Source organism: Neofelis nebulosa, chromosome 2 (genome assembly GCF_028018385.1).
Source record: "Neofelis nebulosa isolate mNeoNeb1 chromosome 2, mNeoNeb1.pri, whole genome shotgun sequence".
In the NCBI taxonomy this organism is placed as follows: Eukaryota; Metazoa; Chordata; class Mammalia; order Carnivora; family Felidae; genus Neofelis; species Neofelis nebulosa.
The window spans coordinates 81,810,395-81,822,686 of record NC_080783.1 but is presented as its reverse complement, the minus strand read 5'-3'; the positions used below and the strand labels follow the sequence as shown (position 1 = coordinate 81,822,686).

The window sequence follows — 12,292 nt, the reverse complement described above, 5'->3', positions numbered from 1 at the left end:
AGTCTCTTATGCTTTGGCTCTCTCCCACTTTAACCTCTTTTTTTTTTTTTTCCTTCCCCTCCCCCATGGGTTTCTGTTACGTTTCTCAGGATCCACATAAGAGTGAAACCATATGGTATCTGTCTTTCTCTGTATGGCTTATTTCACTTAGCATCACACTCTCCAGTTCCATCCATGTTGCTACAAAGGGCCATATTTCATTCTTTCTCATTGCCACGTAGTACTCCATTGTGTATATAAACCACAATTTCTTTATCCATTCATCAGTTGATGGACATTTAGGCTCTTTCCATAATTTGGCTATTGTTGAGAGTGCTGCTATAAACATTGGGGTACAAGTGCCCCTATGCATCAGTACTCCTGTATCCCTTGGGTCAATTCCTAGCAGTGCTATTGCTGGGTCATAGGGTAGGTCTATTTTTAATTTTCTGAGGAACCTCCACACTGCTTTCCAGAGCGGCTGCACCAATTTGCATTCCCACTAACAGTGCAAGAGGGTTCCCGTTTCTCCACATCCTCTCCAGCATCTATAGTCTCCTGATTTGTTCATTTTTGTGCCCAACTTTTTGACAAGGATACAAAATTCAGTTCACTAGAGGAAAGAGCCTTTGCAACAAACACGCTTGCAGGAGCATTTGGACATCCAGGGGCAAAAAATGAACCTCAACCCAAGTATTACACTTCTTTCAAAAGTTAACTCAAAATTAATCATAGACTTAAATGTCAAATATAAAACTATATGACCTTTAGGGAAAAAGCACAGGAGGAACTCTTCGAGATCTAAGGCTAGGCAAAAAGTTCTTAGACTTGATATAAAAAGCATGATCCATAAAAGGAAAACTTGGTAAATTGGATTTCATCAAAATTAAAAACTCTTGCTCTACATAAGACTCTGTTAATAGGAGGAAAATACCAATAACAAACTGACGTAAAATATTTGCTAATCAAATATCTGACAAAGGACTAGTATCTAAAATGTATAAAGAATTCTGAAAACACAACAGTAAAAAAGGAAACAAAATAAGCAAGAAAAGGAAAAAAACCATGAACAGATATTTCACCAAGGAAAATAAACAGATGGCAAATAAACACATGTTCAACATCATTTAGCCATTCAGAAAATCCAAATTAAAAACATGAGATAACACTATATATCTATCAGAATGTCTAAAATAAAAAAAATAGCAACACTATCAAATGCCAGTAAGAATTAGGAGAAACTAGATCATATATGTATTGTGGGTGGGAGTATAAAATAGTACAGCCACTCTCGAAAACATTATGGCAGTTTCTTAAACAATTAAACAGAGACCTACCGTATAACCTAGTAATGCCACTTCTGAGCATTTACCCCAGAGAAATGAGAACCTATGTTCACATTAAAGCATTTATACAAGTGTTGATAACAGTTTCATTAATAATATCCGTAACCTAGATACCCTTTCAATGGGTGAATGGTTAAACCAACCTTGGTACATCCACAGCATGGAATACTACTCAGGATTAAAAATTAACAAACCGGGGGCGCCTGGGTGGCGCAGTCGGTTAAGCGTCCGACTTCAGCCAGGTCACGATCTCGCGGTCCGTGAGTTCGAGCCCCGCGTCAGGCTCTGGGCTGATGGCTCGGAGCCTGGAGCCTGTTTCCGATTCTGTGTCTCCCTCTCTCTCTGCCCCTCCCCCGTTCATGCTCTGTCTCTGTCTGTCCCAAAAATAAATAAAAAAACATTAAAAAAAAATTAAAAAAAAAAAAAAATTAACAAACCGTTGATACAATAATCCTGATAACTCTCAAGTGAATAAGGCTGAGTGAAAATGCCTAATCCCCAAAGTTTGAGTACTTTATGAGTCCATTTATATAACATCCCTAAGATGACAAATTTATAGAAATGGAGCACAGATTAGTGGTTGCCAAGGATTAAGGAGGGGTGGGAAGAGGAGGGACAAGGATGTGAGAATAAAAAGTGGACATGAGTGGTCCCTGTGGAGGTAGAAATGTTCTGTATCTTGACTGCATCCATATCAATATCCTGATTGTGATACTATACTTTTGCAATGTGTTGCCATTTGGGGAAAACTGGGTGAAGGGTACATGAGATCCTTCCGTATTATTTCTTACAAACTCATGTGAATCTGTAACTATCTCAAAATAAATTTAAAAAATCAACCAGTAAAAAACAAAAAGATACATCAGTTGTGCTAATGTTGAGAAACACTGATCTAGAAGGAAAGCCAGATATAACAAATGAGGAAGCTAAGAAGGCCTGTGAACCCGGTTGGGAGGAAAATCAAGGAAGGGTTCACAGAATTCATCACATTTATATTGGACCTTGAAGAAAAGGTTTCCAGGAGCAGAAGATGGGGGAAATTTTTTTTGTTGTGAAGAATGGTCAAAGGATATAACATGGTGTCTCAAGGTATCCAGTAGGCAATGAGGAGATAGTCTGGGGCCTAGATTAAGTGTAATGTTGAATAAGAATAAGTGCTGAGTTTCAAATGCCAAGCTCTGAGTTATAAATGTAATCAATACTTCTAGCAAGGAAGCAAAGCTACTCCTATATCCTCTTTTTTTTTTTTTTTTTTTTTTTAAGAGAGAGAGAGAGAGAGAGAGATTGAGTGCTTGCGAACAGGGGAGGGATAGGGAGAGAGGGAGACAGAGGATCTGAAGTGGGCTCTGTGCTGACAGCAGAGAGCCCAATGCTGGAATCAAACTCACAGATGGAACGTGAGATCATGACCTGAGCCAAAGTCTGACGCTCAACTGAATGAGCCCCCCAGGCGCCCCTCCTACTATATTACTGGCACACAGCTTCAGGAGAAGAGAGAGAGTAACAGACCACCTACTGACCACTCCAGTAGGCCAAATAAACCTAGCAGTATTGAGCCAGGGCCGCTTGACAGCTAGGGTTCACTCAGGCTCTCATAGACAGTGAGTAGCGTGATCTGACCTTGGTTTCAGCAATACATCGGATGACTGTCTGACACCTGCATTAGAAAGGAGAGGTCAGAGACAAAGAAGACAGGAAATGATGAGGTCCTGCACTGGGAAGATGGAAAACAGAACAGAAAGATTAGGGTAATGAACACATTTCAGGGAACTTAAAGACACCTGGCTTGGGAAGAGAAGTCTGAGCTAATTCTGAATTTCCTAGTCCGAGATGGAGGTGCCACATCTCAGGACTCAGGATGTCCCTTCCTGAGATAAAAACACTGGAAACATAAACAAATGGGGAGGGAGGAATATGAGTTATTTGAGATATGTGAGGTCTGAGGTGCTGCTTGCAATGTCCAGGAGATAGCAAGAGATTGGTTCTATAGTTTGGGAGAGAGAATCAGACTGAAGACAACGTTGGAGGTTGGATGAGGTCACTTCAGTGAGAAGAGAATAGGCTCAAGAACAGATCATGGGAGAATATCGACATTCAGGTTAGAGAAAGGGTTGGAAGAGAAGAGACCAGAGATTCAGAAAAAAATCTAGAAGACAAAACTCTGAAGCCCAGGGGAATCACGCGGAGGACATTATACATAGTGGAGCCCAAGAGTTGCAATGAAATCCTTTGGGGTCAGACATGGGAGAAGGGGATCCAGTAGGACACTTAGGCAAAGTCATTGCAAAGGAGGACCTGGAAATAGCTGGATGTGAAGGACTGAGGGCGCGGTAAGGAACCAGGCTGGAAGTATGCCACCAGATGCCACTGGACTTTCAGTTTTTCAGCATAATTTGTAATATTATGATTACAGTTATTTTCCTGCCACTAATTTTCTTGCACATGGTGAATTGTTCTCTGGCATCACTTTAATCGTTATATATGTTTGCAAAGAGACCAAAACTAGTAGAGCCACAGGAATAACTGAGTGGCGGGAAAGCCTTTTACCAGAGAATTGGTCATTTTTAATTCAAATCATTTAATATATATGTTGTTGAAACTCAGTTTCTATTATTGGAAACTGAATATTTGTGGGTAAATGGAAATTTACATTTTAGCTTTGAACGTTGTTTTGATTTCAGAACTAGGTTAAGGAATTTGTGTGTGTATGTGTATTTCATGAAAATTATAAATTTCGTGTTTTCCAATAGTTGATTAAGCTCTCTTAATGAGTTCTGCTTTCAATTGCATGCCTGTGAGTCTTCCAGAAAAATGCTTTTGTTTCACAACCTCTGGGAATACCATGCTGTTGCAGAATATGAGATTTTAGAGGCCGAAACTAACCTGGTAGAAATTCAAATCCATCTTTTATCTTTTAGATAAAAGCCTTTGAAATCCTTTTAGTGTGAAGTTATCAGCAGGCTTGAGTCTCATATAACCTCATTACTAACCCAAGGATTATTCGGGATGCATGGAGAGCAGTGCTCAGTAGCTGAAACTCCTTTTTTTATCAATTCTACAGCCCAGTGATAAGCCACATGTGGTCCACCTCGTTCTGCTTGGGAAATGCTGCCTGCTTGCCTTGGAGATCACAATACACATTCAAGGCTCTCCTAAGTTGTGCTCTAAAGAAACCTGTTCAACTTTATTTGAATATTTTCAAAACTTATTTAACTACAGAACCTTGTTTTACATTAACATTTCATAACTCACCCAGGGGTTTTGTAAGATAAGAAGTGGGATGGATACTTCTAAGAGACTGACACTTCGGATCTGAGGTTGCTGCTGCTGGAAATAATGGGATGTTCTCAAAATATCTTTGTTTTGAGGGTCAGATTTAGTGAGTGCAAGACAATTTTTTATCCAGCCTCATCACTGATCATTTTTGTTCCTTCCGCCTCCCCCCCCCCCCCAGGATTTTAAGAATGAGCTTATTAAGTACTGGACTTTGGCATATCTTCCTCATTAGTTGTTACCTGTGCAGTGGAATAAATTTGCAATTAATAAATTAAAAGAGAGTTTGTTATGGGCATAAAAGTAAGAACAAAAAGTAGTTATATCAAGTTCACCAATTGTTACTCAAAGCTTACTGAAGATAAGAGAATTTAATACTTGGGGGATAAACCCAATTTCCAAAGCTGAAACCATATAATGATTTACTTATTCCATAAATGTATGATCTTATCTGCTCCAATTTACATTTGGAGCAGTTAAACCTCTGGCATCTGCTCCTGGTTCTGTATGAAGATGAGACAGGAGATAAGAACATTCCTGTCTTTATTGCTTTTTTGAGCATCTCAAGGTGGGATGCAGTGGGAAAGGGGTACCTGTCATGGCCATAAGTGTCCAAGTCTGATATCAAAGAAGTAAACCAGTCTTCTTTGGGAAATGTGGTAAATCCCTCAGGCCACTGGCCTCCATTTGTTAAAACCTGTCACAGGCTTAAAATCTTTTTTTAAAAATCAGAGGAGAGCTGACACCTGCTTTCCATCAGAAAAACAATCACTCCAATTCTAAAATATTTTAGGGCTTTGGGAGAATCATTTCCAGGTGCAAAATTGTCAACTTTTCCTGTGAGTTCATAGGGTGGCTGTACTTACTCAACTCCCAAAGAGCTCTCCAGGACCCTGAGCTAGCTAGGACTGCCTTGACCTGATTCCCACCAATAAAATTCTGGTCAGGGTACAGTGTGGGAACAGCATTTTGGGGAGGGCATTGACCAGACTCAGCCCAAGTACGCCCACCAGTAGTGTAACCATTAAGAAAATCTCTGTCCATAGTGAGACTCAATCAGAGGTCACTCGGGTTCCTGTCAGGTGGGGAGGGGGGGTGTTAGGAAGATTATTAAAACCCCTGGATTTTTATGACTCTCAAGATGTGTCAGTGTGGTCTGTATTAGCTCATTCTCAGGGCCTAAAATTCTCAAGCTTTCTTCTTTGGACATTAGTACTTTGGTTAAAAGCTGCCAAAATTGTGACAGAATCTGGTGGGGGGAATTTTTATTGCCTAATAAATAATATCATAGAAGGTCATAATTCCATATTAGCCACTAAATATCCAAAATGTATAAAGCATGCAAAGTGGAATCCAAGATATGGATGAAAAACAGCTCAGTGACATTTCTTAAGAATTATTCATTCTCTTTTTCATTCTGAAAGTGGAGCAGGAACATTCTCCTAAATCCCAGGCTTAGAAAGCTGAACACTGCCTAGAGGCCTTAAAGAATTACTTTGACAAAGCCATTTTTCTTTAGTCTTTAAATTTGAAAGAGAAAAATTCTCCATGGTAGTTTGGAAGAAATCTTAAGTTTTTGGATTCCTAAGACCTGGAGGGATGTCTAGAAACTTACATCATGGTCGGTCTTCATCTGCCATTTTAGAAGACACTGAAATCATACTAGGGAGAAATGATGCCCTTCCATTTCGGAACACCTTCATTATTGAGTTAGTTTTCTTCTGTAATAAATTCCAAGATCTAGCTATGCTCATTGTCAAGAAGTTCTTTCTTTTGGATAAAGTCATTTTCTGAAGATAAAATGAATTGGTTTTTAATTATTCAGCCCTTACTTGGGAATAGCTGTTTCCAAAACACACACACACACATGTGCCTCTGCTATAGTCTTTTAACTCTTTGAAGACCATTGTTACCTGCCTAACTTTTTGTTTTTAAACCCTGTGTTCTTTGAACTTTTTCACCCCTTTATGTTCCCCAAAATTTCTGATTCTCATATCCTAATCGTCCCTCCAGACCTCTCCTTTCCTAAAAATAAAAATCAATACAGTGGCAAAAGTTGTTGAAAGGCAAAGAGTCATACCACTATATCTTGCTTTATGGGGATGACGACGGGCCAAGAGACCAATATTCTTCAGAAGGCTCTCTTCCTACCATGGCAAAGCGCATCTCTCCAAGGACGTCTTTGGGATTGGACGTAAACTCAACACAGTGTACATCTCATGTGCTGTTAAATCTCTTCAGGACTTGTAATGTTGACCCTTCTGTTGTTTCGCTTCCAGGCAGGTCAGGTTAACATTTCCCATCTCAATTGAAACATATTTTTTCTCTGTTGACAGAGACCAGATACTGCTACACTCAGCATACAATGGAAGTCACAGGAAACAGCATCTCTGTCACCAAACGCTGTGTTCCACTGGAAGAGTGCTTGTCCACTGGCTGCAGAGATTCTGAGCATGAAGGCCACAAGGTCTGGGCAACAAAGCAAGTGACCGGTACAGCATAGTTAGTCTTCCTCCACCACAGATGCACGCCCGTGCTCATGAGCCAGTTCCCACTCCCTGGTGTAACCTGGCTTTTGAGTACTTTTATACCATTATGAGAAGATTCTCCTTTCCTGTTTGCTCTAAAAGAATAAAAATTTACAGCAGAGCATAGGAAAACCGGTTTAATTATGTAAACACAACACCAAGAGGATATTGAAAGTTGTAATCCCTTCCTTTCCTCAGAAGAAAGTGGTAAAGCCACTGGAAGGAAGAGGAATGAGGGATCAGTTACATCCTCACGATAAAGCATTGCACATGTAGCAACAATTCATTCAGCTGAGGATGGCCACGGCAGTTGAGCATCAATAGTTATCTGTGAAGTGAGGCTCATGTCTTTATTGGAATGCTGATTTGGGGAAGGTATCCATTGGCTCCTGAATAATTTGATTAGGTGATCAGAGAACCATCTCCTTGTGGGTTGGCTCCCTCTTAAACTCTATCTGGTGCCTATATGGAAGCACTCAGTATAAAGTGAACTTCAAGTGCAGCCCTGAAAGAGAACACAAAGAACCAGAGAAATGCAGCCTGACTTGTGGTTGGAGTGGAGAATGCCCCCGACTCTCCTGCTGATGGTTCAGAGCTGGCTCCACATATAATCTTGTATATCAGGCAGGCCTTGGCCTTTATTTGGAGTTGGCTCACTTCTCCCCATCAGGCTGCCTTCCTGGTGTCAGAAGCAACTTCTACTCTCAGTACCCTGGAGCGGCACGTTTAGTAGGGGCTTCAAGAAGACACCTAATTTTCAAGCAACTTGTGAAATACAGTAAGAATTAAATTTTAAAATATAGTATACCAACTTGATCCTGGTTTGAAATATAAAAGCTATGTTCAAGGGTTTTACCTACCTCTCACCCCACTCCCAGAAAGCTAGGCTCTCAGGCCTTATTGTGCTGCTTTACCATGGATCAAGTTAAAGATCAGAGAAGTAACATCATGTGCAAAGGTCACACAGCTGGTAATTCTGTCTGACAGAATTCAAACTCACTTCTGACCTTCAGTTTCTCTCCTCAACATTATAATGTCTCCCTAGCCCATGTCAACTGTGACAAGACTCAAATCCCTGCAGGGTAATGACTGAATAGGATATTTGCCATCAGACAGTTTTTCAAATATTATGGTGCATATGGGCCACTCGAGGATCTTGTTAAAATGCAGATTCTGATTCACTAAATTTGGGGCGAGGTTTGAGATTCTGCATTTCTAATGGGCTCCAGGTGATGTGGAAGCTGCTAATCTGCACTTTGTGTAGCCATGGCCCCAAGTAATTTCTGTCAACAATCCTTTAGATTTCTTTCTTTCTTATGGTCCATGAATAAAGTTGGATAAAGCAGGAGTAATTGCATTAATGCAAACCCTTCAAACTTTAACTCACCCACAAGAATGGTGATAATTATGTGGACAGTTCTAATGAAAGCAAATAGTTCAGTTTAAGTTGGGTTGTTTCCACTTCATGTACACTGTGAAAATTTGGCAAGTGAAAGTTTACCCTCTGAACAGCTTCCCCAAGTAGTCAGAAAGGGTTTCTTTGAGATAGGAGGGTATTAGAATCCCCATTACCCAGATGGAAAAGCTGAGACCTAGGGAGGTTATAAAACCATGTAATAAGCATGTGATGGGATGTCAGAAGCAGAACTCATGTTCCTGGAAGCTGAATCCAGGGTTTGTTTTTCGTTTTTTTGGGCCACATTGCTCCCAGATGAAATCTCATCCCACTTCCTTAAATGCAGGGTTGGTGCCTCTTTTGTAGAACGGGTCACTTTCATTTCAGTCTTACTGCGAGGGAGACAGTTCCTTCCAAATTCCCTGCCTCCTTCCAAGATCTGCCAGCTTCTCATCACCCTTCTGTTTCTCTTCCTTTCTTTCAGGTCTGCACTTCCTGTTGTGAAGGAAATATCTGTAACTTGCCACTCCCCCGAAATGAAACCGATGCCACATTTGCCACAACATCACCCATAAATCAGACAAATGGGCACCCACACTGCATGTCAGTGATCGTGTCCTGCTTGTGGGTGTGGTTGGGACTCACATTATAGCAGCTCAAAGACGCCATGTATAGTAGCAATCCATGGGGATCTCCATGGTCCATAGTCATGCATGAGTCGTTGGCTTGACAATAGTTACACATGGGAAACCACAACACTCACAGATGTCTTCACAGCCAAGCATCGCCATTTACCATGAGGAACAAGCGTTGTGTCAGTGTAGTCATTTCGAGTCCAAGACCTCATCAAAGCCAGCCTGCCCCCAAAATAGACCCTGAGTCGTATACCACGAACCTTTCTTTTCACTCCAGGAAATAGTTCTGCATTTATTGATGTCTGAGTCTCTTTATTTGGAATACATGCATGAGCCACAAGAGGTCCTGGGACCCTTGAGATGTTAGATGATACGTTATGTGTACATGCATAGATGTGTGTGCTTCAGGAAAAAGGTAAAGACCACTGGTTTGGATATGACTTTATTTATAGCTTTAGAATTTTCAAACTTTGATTCCAAAAGGAACAGACTGTTTCCTTGGAGATTCTGACTGAGTCCCTAAAAAAGTAGTATGCATTTGTCCAATTTAATTTTCCCAACATTTTTCTCCCAGTGGTGGGGATCCTATTCCCTCTGCTCTCTGTGGGAAATAAAAGGCAATCATAAATTTGTTGTATAGGGGGAGGGCTAGCTGGAGAAAGATTTTTCCCAACTTAATGGAACTATTATCCATAAAGTACCTTGCATAGCCTTGCATTAAAATTGGTGAGATTGACCTTGATTTGGCACCTCATTGTGCTCCATGAGATCCTGGGTTCTACCTGGGCCAAAGGGTATCCAAAGAGTCCCAAAGCAGGATGGAGTTTTCTCCAGTCATGGGGTCTATTCAGGCATAGATAATCTAAGTAGAGAGAGGATATCAGAATGAAAGGAAAGAGACATGTGCAGGTTGACCCGAGTTCACCATGAGGGCCCAATCAGTAGCTTAGTCAGATTGTCCTTCTGCACTTCATACTGCCAGAGAGCCCTCGGGGTTCTTCCTCTTTCAAATCCTCAGTGACTTTAGGGAGAAGGTTCTACACTACATTATCTCAAGACTGATAGGGAAGGAAGACATAATATCCTAGAATGAGAAGGAGGTAAGCCAGTTGGGTGATGGTGAGACTAGTAAGGAGACCCAGGGGGAGTTTTTCTTTTAGGTGATTGCTTTTGAAGTAGATGGTAAAATTTTTGCCATCCTTCCTGTATTTTTTGGCCTGAGTTACAACTTTTTCTTCTTCCTTGTAAATCATTTATACAATATTTATTTTTGTATGGGGTAACTAGAAACTAAAATATATTGTAAAATATTCTTTATTCTAAGCAAAATGACTGAATTAGAATACTTATTTTTCAACAGTGGTAGAGCCTGTAATATATGTTTGTTGAAGGTTATCTATAATACTTGCACCAGTGTTGAAAAATATTAACTTATGTTTGAGCAAGAGTAAATGTGTTGGCCTCTAGGGTTTCACTCATTGTTTCCTCAGTGGTGTTGTCCCAGAAATGTTCAGGTGGTGATGATCACTGGTATGAGTTTCTCTGCAGGGTTATGGGGCATATTTTCATGAAATTTGGTGGAGCCATTGCTGATAAAGAGGAGAGCATTGTCAGGGTCCATCTGCCCTGCACTGGAAAATGTCTGTGGCTCATAAAATGAGGCCCCCTCAGGGATTACTAAATATGAACTGAGAGTGGTAACTCTGATACAAAATAATCTAAATTGCATCAAATGGCCTTAAATCAGAGTTTGGTAGGCTTATCAATACTTTGCTTATAACTGGGGTGAGAGAAGTAGAGGGAGAGAAAGCAAGATATTTACTAAGCACCTCTTATGTGGCAGGCACTATGCTAAGCACTTTATATATGTATGTATGTATTAAGTCCTGTAAAACCTGCAAGCACCCTGAAAGGAATATTACTAGTATTTTCACTTTACAGATGAAGGTACTAAGGCTCTAAGAAGCTCAATAACATGAAGCCTTTTCCTCCCTATTTAAGTTATATAGGTTGAGGTGGGATTGAAGAGTGCAGGGACAATGGAATTACCACCCCTAGGAAAACTTCCAGACCTGACCATGGGAATTTGACCCTCTGATCATGTGGTGTTTGTCTAGTCCTGCCTCTGCAGGATGCCATTTGTGTGGGTCCCCTAGATGGTGTTTTTTCTTTAAGGGGTGGAGGTACAGCTTCCTAGTTCATTCCTCTTGCTAAAAGAGGTAACAGGTCAATTGCTATAATTGCTAGAAATGCTTTAAGACAGTGAAAACTTGATATTGTACATATCTACAAGTACCGTTTTTTGTGCATGGCCACTCTCCACTGATACCTGCCAAGTACTGCATGCAATTTGAGTGAGAGACAGAATCCAAATGCTGGTTCTTAAATCATAAAGCGACCACTCCAGAGCTTCCCTGTCTGGTGTGCAGGGGCCAAGTCCACAGTGATGTGAACTCATCTGCCACCCGGGGGATCACTGCAAACTCTACACAGATTTGACTGCATGCACCTTGAGTGCCTGTCAGAATGGCTGACGTTTCATTCTCTTGAAAGAAAGTGGTTGGCTCACCTTCCCCAGCCTCAAGAAGCCAAGGAAGGGCCATTCATGTGGAAGGCCCAGGACTGGTCATCCATCTGACTTTTATACCACATTAAACTTTCCCTCAAATCCCACCATTGGTGACGGCTTGAAGTGCAAACAGCCATGATGTGTACATTAACCTATGTGCCACTTATTTATTTTCAGACTCCCCATAGCATTCATGTCAATAGAGATTAATGCCTAAATTTTGTAAATATTGTACATTTTGTAAATCAATGAATAAAGGTTTTAAGTGTATCTCATCAGGCTCCTCCCTGTAAATGTACATGTCAATCAATGATTAAGGCATTCAGGTTATGTATAAGGCGTAGGGCTTAGGATCACAGGGAACTTCCTTCCAAGAGCACATTTTCTCGTTGTACAGACAAGACATACACGCATGAAAAGATACAAGACAATTCACTCATGCCAAATGATTCATGTAGACAGTAAGTGCTGCAGAAAATCAAAGAGGGAAAGATTACCAGACTTTTTAATCAGGTCTACAGTTTCCCTAGAGCGTTTTCTTTGTTAAATCAGGAAAAATAAAAGGT

At 40.7% G+C, this 12,292-nt stretch overlaps 1 protein-coding gene across 5 annotated transcripts in view; it reads left to right on the top strand.

Moving 5' to 3' along the window:
• LYPD6 (LY6/PLAUR domain containing 6) overlaps nucleotides 1-11,996 on the top strand; it is a 124,435-nt gene extending 112,439 nt beyond the window's left edge. For 4 of the 5 annotated variants that reach the window (XM_058715327.1, XM_058715326.1, XM_058715325.1 and 1 more), the window contains 2 exons: nucleotides 6,935-7,065; nucleotides 9,007-11,996. In XM_058715327.1, the coding sequence (XP_058571310.1) occupies nucleotides 6,935-7,065; nucleotides 9,007-9,174 (299 nt within the window). In that variant the 3' untranslated portion in view covers nucleotides 9,175-11,996. Of the gene's footprint in view, nucleotides 1-6,934; nucleotides 7,091-9,006 lie in introns of all 5 variants that reach the window. The other variant, XM_058715330.1, reaches the window with a different exon arrangement.
• The last annotated feature ends 296 nt before the right edge of the window (nucleotides 11,997-12,292 follow it).